This window comes from Amblyraja radiata, chromosome 21 (genome assembly GCF_010909765.2).
Source record: "Amblyraja radiata isolate CabotCenter1 chromosome 21, sAmbRad1.1.pri, whole genome shotgun sequence".
In the NCBI taxonomy this organism is placed as follows: domain Eukaryota; kingdom Metazoa; phylum Chordata; class Chondrichthyes; order Rajiformes; family Rajidae; genus Amblyraja; species Amblyraja radiata.
This window is the reverse complement of record NC_045976.1, coordinates 3,300,890-3,307,585: the sequence shown is the minus strand read 5'-3', so window position 1 is coordinate 3,307,585 and position 6,696 is coordinate 3,300,890. Positions and strand designations below refer to the sequence as shown.

Here is a 6,696-nt window from a genome sequence, read left to right as displayed (position 1 = left end):
AGAGGAGAGACAGAGGCATAAGAGGGAGAAAGCGAGGGAGAAAGCGAAGGAGAAAGAGAGACACAAAGAGGGAGAGAGACAGGGTGAAGGAGGGAGCGAGACTGAGAGAAACAGAGAGAGTAACAGATACAGAGAGAGACAGCGGGAGAGAGAGACAGAGAGACAGCGAGAGAGAGACAGAGAGACAGCGACAGAGAGAGAGGGGCAGAAAGAGAGACAGAGAGAGGGAGAAAGAGAGAGAGAGAGAAAGAGAGAGTGAGATACGGAGAGAGAGGGGAGAGAAAGACAATGAGAAAGAGTGAGAGGCAGAGAGAGAGAGACAGAGACGGAGACAGAGAGAGGGCCAGGTACAGAGAAAGAGACAGAGAGAGGGGCAGAGAGAGATAGGAGAGAGAGAGAGGCAGTGAGAGAGAAAGAAAGAGAGAGAGACAGATAGAGAGAGACAGAGAAACGGAGAGAATGGCTGAGAGAAAGAGAGATATAAAGAAAGAGAGAGAGAGAGAGAGAGAGAGATGGAGAGAGAGAGAGAGACAGTGAGAGTCCGCGCCGACCAACGATCACCCTGTACACTAATAATAATAATAATGGATGGGATTTATATAGCGCCTTTCTAATACTCAAGGCGCTTCTAATACTCACTAGCACTGTCCTACGCACATTAGGGACAATTTACAATTTTGCGGAGGCCGATTAATCTACAACCCTGAACGTCTTTGAAATGTTGGAGGAAACTGGAGCACCCGGGGTGAAAACCCACGGAGGTCAAGGGGACAATGTACAAACCCCACACAGACAGCACCCGTAGTCAGGATTGAACCCGGGTCTCTGGCGGTGAGGCAGCAACTGTGCCGCGCAGAATTATATAACGGTTTCCTCCACCATAAACGCACCTAATATGTGCTAGTAATGTCCTGTTTGCCAGCTTGTTGACCCTCTGTGTTCCCCTCCTGCAGGGTTAGTAGCCGTTGCTGTAGAAGGAGTGATGAGGACGTGAGCTACCATTGACGGCGGCCAGGGTGCACACGGGAGAACGCCCCTTCGACTGCTCGGAGTGCGGCAAGAGCTTCACCAGCTCCAATATCTTGGTGCAGCATAACCTCGTGTACTCCAGCGAGAGGCCATTCACCTGCTCCGACTGCGGCAAGAGCTTCAAGACAGCGAATCAACTGAAGAAGCACCGGCGGGTGCACACGGGCGAGAAGCCCTATTGCTGCTCCACCTGCGGCAAGAGCTTTGCCCAGTCATCGGCGTTGTGTGATCACCGGCGGGTGCACAGCAGTGAGCGGCCCTTCACCTGCTCCAACTGCAACAAAGGCTTCAAGTCGTCCAAACACCTGAAGGTGCACAGGCACGTGCACACAAGGGAACGGCCCTACTCCTGTGCCCAGTGCTGCAAGGGCTTCACCAGCTACAGCAGACTGCTGGTGCACCAGCGCACCCACACTGGTGAGCGCCCCAACACCTGTGCCCGGTGCGGCAAGGGCTTCACCCAGTTTAACAACCTGCTGACGCAACAGCGCACCCACACCGGCGAGCGTCCCTACACCTGCGCCCAGTGCGGCAAGGGCTTCACCAGCTCCTCCAAGCTGCTGTCCCATCAGCGGGTGCACACCGACGAGCGTCCCTTCACCTGTGCCCAGTGCGGCAAGCACTTCACCAGTTCCAGCAACCTGCTGTCCCATCAGCGCGCCCACACCGGCGAGCGTCTCTTCACCTGCGTCCATTGTGGCAAGGGATTCAACAACTCACCCAATCTGCTGTCCCACCAGCGGGTGCACGACGGGGACCGTCCCTTCCCCAGCCCGGTGTGTGGTGAGCGCTTAGCCAAGGCCTCCTACGCCCTGTCTCACCAGCGCGTGCATACCAGTGGCCAGCCCTACGACTGCCCGTACTGTGGTGAGGAATTTGACAGCTCACAGAGGTTGCTATAGCACCGGCGGACCTACGCTGGTGAGTAGCTGCTCCCACTGTGACAAGAGAGCATGGGGGCTGCGGAGCACCAGCGGATACACACCGGAGAGAGATCCTTTGTGTGCGCTGAGTTTGGCAAGGTTTTCACCCGCATGTCCAGCCTGTGGCAGCATCGGCGCACCCACAGCGGTGAGCGTCCCTTCCCCTGCTCATCCTGTGGTAAGGGTTTCACCCGCCTTGACCACCTGCTGGAGCACCGGCGAGTGCACACCGGCCAGCGCCCCTTCACCTGCCCGCTCTGCGGCAAGGCCTTTGCCCACTCCTCCAGCCTGCTGGCACATCGCCACGTTGATAGATAGGCACAGTTTAGGTAAACACAAAATGCAGGAAGGAATGGGTAACGTTTCAGGGTCCAGACCCATCTTCAGTGTCGACCTGAAACGTCACCCATTCCTTGTCTACAGAGATGCTGCCTGTTCCGCTGAGTTACTCCAGCACTCTGTGAATGTCACCTATCCATGTTCTCCGCAGATACTGCCTGACCCGCCGAGTTACTCCCGCACTTTGTGTTAGTCATAAAGTTATACAGTGTGGAAACATGCCCTTCGGCCCAACTTTCCCACACCGACCAACATGTCCCAGCTACACTAGTCCCATCTGCCTGTGTTTGTTCCAAATCACCCCAAACTTGTCCTATCCATGTAACTGTCTAACTGTTTCTTGGGATAGTCCCGGCCTCAACCACCTCCTCTGACAGTTTGTTCCATACTCCCACAGTGTGAAAATGTTACCCCTCAGTTTCCTTTTAAATCTTTTCCCATTCACCTTGAACCCATGTCCTCTGGTCCTCGACTCCCCCAGTCTGGGCAAGAGATTCTGTGCATCTACCTAAATTGTGTTATGTGCAATATTCCAGCATCTGCAGTTCTTGTGTCTCCCCTCACCCTATATCCACCTTCACTTCTGAAGAAGGGTCTCAATCTGAATCACACATTCCTTCTCTGTAGAGAAGCTGCCTGTCCCGCTGAGTTACTCCAGCATTTTTGTGTCCACTATCACTTGCCAGGCTTTGCCAGCCCCATCGCTCTAATCCAGCTTCCTCCCCCTACCCTATCCACACAGTCTGAAGATGGGTCCCGCCTCAAAACGTTGTCTGTCCATTCCCTCTAAAGCGGTGGAGGAATTCAGTGGGTCAGGCGGCATCTGTAGAGGGAAGGGAATCTAAGGCGACCACTCCTACCTCTTCTTTCCAACTTTCTCCACCCCCACACCAAGCAGTCTGAAGAAGGGTCCTGACCTAGAATGTTGCCTGTCCATGCTCTTCAGACGTGCAAGTTACTCCAGGAGATTGTGTCTCTTTTTGTAAACCAGCATCTACTGTTTCTTCTATCTGGTCCTCGATCCCCCCACTCTGCATTGCGCTCGGTCCGCCAAGGCTAAGGACGGATAAGGACCAAACACAAAGACTCTCAGTTGCCAACCATTTTAGCTCCCCTTCCCACTCCCACACTGACCTTTTTGCCTGGGCCTTCTCCATTGTCAGAGTGATGTAACACACAAACTGGAGGAACAGCCCAATTACATGAACATTGAATTCTCCAAATTAAGGAGACCCCCCCCCCCCCCCCCCCCCCCACCCCTTCTAATCAAGTCCTGGAGTCTTGATTCCCCTCCAAAGTGCCGGTAGAACTCAGCAGGTCAGCCATCCTGGGTGGGAAACGGATGGAGAAGTGTTCCTAATATAAGCCCTTCCTTGGCCCTGTGGAGAAGCAGACCATCAACAGTACCAGCATCTTCTCATCCATACTGTAGTCAAGTGAAAATGCTAAAGTGAGCCAAGCTGCACACAGCCGACTGCTCACAGTACCAGCTGGCTGCCACTGGCCCCAAAACTCAAAGGCATTTAAATGTGTTTTTTTTAAAGAGAGTCTTGATGCATTTGTGCTTTACGTAACAAATAAAACCAGTTTTTTCCTGACCTCACTGTGTTTTTCGGAATTCTACAGAATTCATATTGTTATCAATAATGAACGGAAATGCTAACCATCTTCAGAAATGATAAGAAATTATTATCACCATGCATATCTCTAGCTGTAGGGCAGTTGCACACCTCCCCACTACTTCAAAGATAGTTCCTGCAGATGGCAATATCGTTTGGCTGCTGTTGTGCTTTATTTGTTTAATGGATTTGATTAGATTAGGAAATGTTTCCTTTCCTACAAGGTTCATTCCTCTGAGGAGTTTCTATAGCAACATGCCCACTCTTGCCTTTATGAAGTGACTGACGATTTGTACTGCAAGGTATGTCTGTCAAATAATGGATTAGCTGTACAAAATATGATTCATTGATTGAATTGTGGTCAAATCCGAGTGAACACTGTCACCTTTTTCTAACGCAGCCATCACCAATGTTGCAGAAGAAAAAGGGGAAATAATTATACACATTCTGCACAACATACTTTTTGAGCGCAAACAATGTTACATTTTGGTTCAGGCTATTCTTCCCCAATCCCACTGTTTTAAGCCATTTAATCCTTCAATGATGAACATTGCTCATCTCTGCTGATAGAAACGTTTAGCTTGGTACCAGACCAAGCAGGACCCGTTGGTTCCATGTCACACGGTAGGCCTGATCCCCCAACGCAACCAGCTCCCGTAATGCAATATTCCACCACTCACCTGTTCCCCCAATGCAATAATCCGCAACTCACCCAAAGCCCCCAAATGTGCACGGACAGCTTATTTCCCCATTATCCCCCAGTACTCTCTCCCCTCCACTTCAGCCTCCCAATTGCACTTGCTGCCAAGTATTTAAAAAATAATCCAATTGCACTTCCCCTGCCTCCCCCAGCACTCCCTCCCCTCCCCCTCCTCTTCAGCCTCCCTGTTTTTAAATCCTTGCTGGCCCTGGGGAGGGCCAGCAAGGATTGGATCCCATTGTGGCATCATAGCTGTAACTGCCAGTGTGCAGGTGGAAGCAAGTGTTGTCAAGGTGGGATTTTGTAAAGTTAAACATGTGAATAACTTGTAAAACATAACATCAATCTGAACAAAACTTGTTAAAAAAAGACACCACAAGACAATTGGGCCTCAGTGCTTAATCTCAAAATGAGATGCAGCCGAGATTACTTCCAGAGCCTTTTACTTTCAATCTTAGTAAGAATCTTTCCACATTTCACTTCACTCCTTCGAGTGATTTGGTCTGTTGCCCTTTTTGTGCCGCTCCTACATAAACAATTTAATGAGCTTGTTTTAAGAATATTATCCTTATCTATGTTAGATTACAATCAGTATTACAGCAAGTTTGTACCTCCCTCCAACCTCATCTACTGCATCCATATTCCAGTTTCATCTTCTCTACATGGGCGAGGCCAAGCGAAGACGCTCCCGGCGACCCAGCACTTACTCCCCCTCCCAGTCCCAATCTGATCTTTCTGTCTTAGGACTCCATCGGCAGAGTGATACCCAGCGCTAATTGGAGGAACCGCACCTCATATCCCATCCCTTCCCCTTCCTCGTTTCCCCACTAGTCTTACTGTCTCTGCCGACATTCTTTCTTTATCCAGCCCTCTCCTCTGACATCAGTCAGAAGAAGGGTCTCAAACTGAAACATTGCCAATTCCTTCTCTCCATAGATGCTGCCTCGCCCGCTGAGTTTCTCCAGCAGTTTGTGTCTCCTTTCGATTTTACCAGCGTCTGTAGTTCTTTCTTTAACATTCCAGCAATGAGACTCCCATTTAAACACCAATGCTGAATACACGGCTGACCATCAGGAACATGCAGTGTGATAGTAATCATTAATCCATCATGCGATTCTACCACAAACAAACACTTCTTTTACTTGTACTGGTTCTGACCTCCAAGTCTATCATTCTGGTGACAGTTTACTACTGAATCCAGAAAACCCACTGGCAAACACAAAGGTCACATAAAATGCTGGGTCTACAACAATGCCGACCTACCAAAATTAGTCTACTTATTAACTTCCAGTTCAAGTTCACATTTATTGTCACATGCACCAATTAAGGTATAGTTACCATATAACCATATAACAATTACAGCACGAAAACAGGCCACCTCGGCCCTACAAGTCCGTGCCGAGCAATTATTTTCCTTAGTCCCACCTGCCTGCACTCATACCATAACCCTCCATTCCCTTCTCACCCATATGCCTATCCAATTTATTTTTAAATTATACCAACGAACCTGCCTCCACCACTTCCACTGGAAGCTGAATCCACACCGCTACCACTCTCTGAGTAAAGAAGTTCCCCCTCATGTTACCCCAAAACTTCTGTCCCTTCATTCTGAAGTCATATCCTCTTGTTTGAATCTTCCCTATTCTCAAAGGGAAAAGCTTGTCCACATCACGTCTATCCCTCTCATCATTTTAAAGACCTCTATCAAGTCCCCCCTTAACCTTCTGCGCTCCAGAAAATAAAGACCTAATTTATTCAACCTTTCTCTGTAACTTAGTTGTTGAAACCCAGGCAACATTGTAGTAAATCTCCTCTGTACTCTCTCTATTTTGTTGACATCCTTCCTATAATTGGGCGACCAAAATTGTACACCATACTCCAGATTTGGTCTCACCAATGCCTTGTACAATTTTAACATTACATCCCAGCTTCTATACTCAATGCCCTGATTTATAAAGGCTAGCATACCAAAAGCTTCCTTTACCACCCTATCTATATGAGATTCCACCTTCAAGGAACTATGCACAGTTATTCCGAGATCCCTCTGTTCAATTGTATTCTTCAATTCCCTACCATTTACCATGTA

At 49.1% G+C, this 6,696-nt stretch overlaps 1 protein-coding gene across 1 annotated transcript in view; it reads left to right on the top strand.

The window, feature by feature from the left end:
- LOC116984953 (myc-associated zinc finger protein-like) overlaps positions 1-1,994 on the top strand; it is a 37,162-nt gene extending 35,168 nt beyond the window's left edge. Inside the window, exons 3-4 of the mRNA XM_033039315.1 lie at positions 1,341-1,616; positions 1,785-1,994. Coding sequence (XP_032895206.1) covers positions 1,341-1,616; positions 1,785-1,931 — 423 coding nt within the window. The 3' untranslated portion in view covers positions 1,932-1,994. The remainder of the gene's footprint in view (positions 1-1,340; positions 1,617-1,784) is intronic.
- The last annotated feature ends 4,702 nt before the right edge of the window (positions 1,995-6,696 follow it).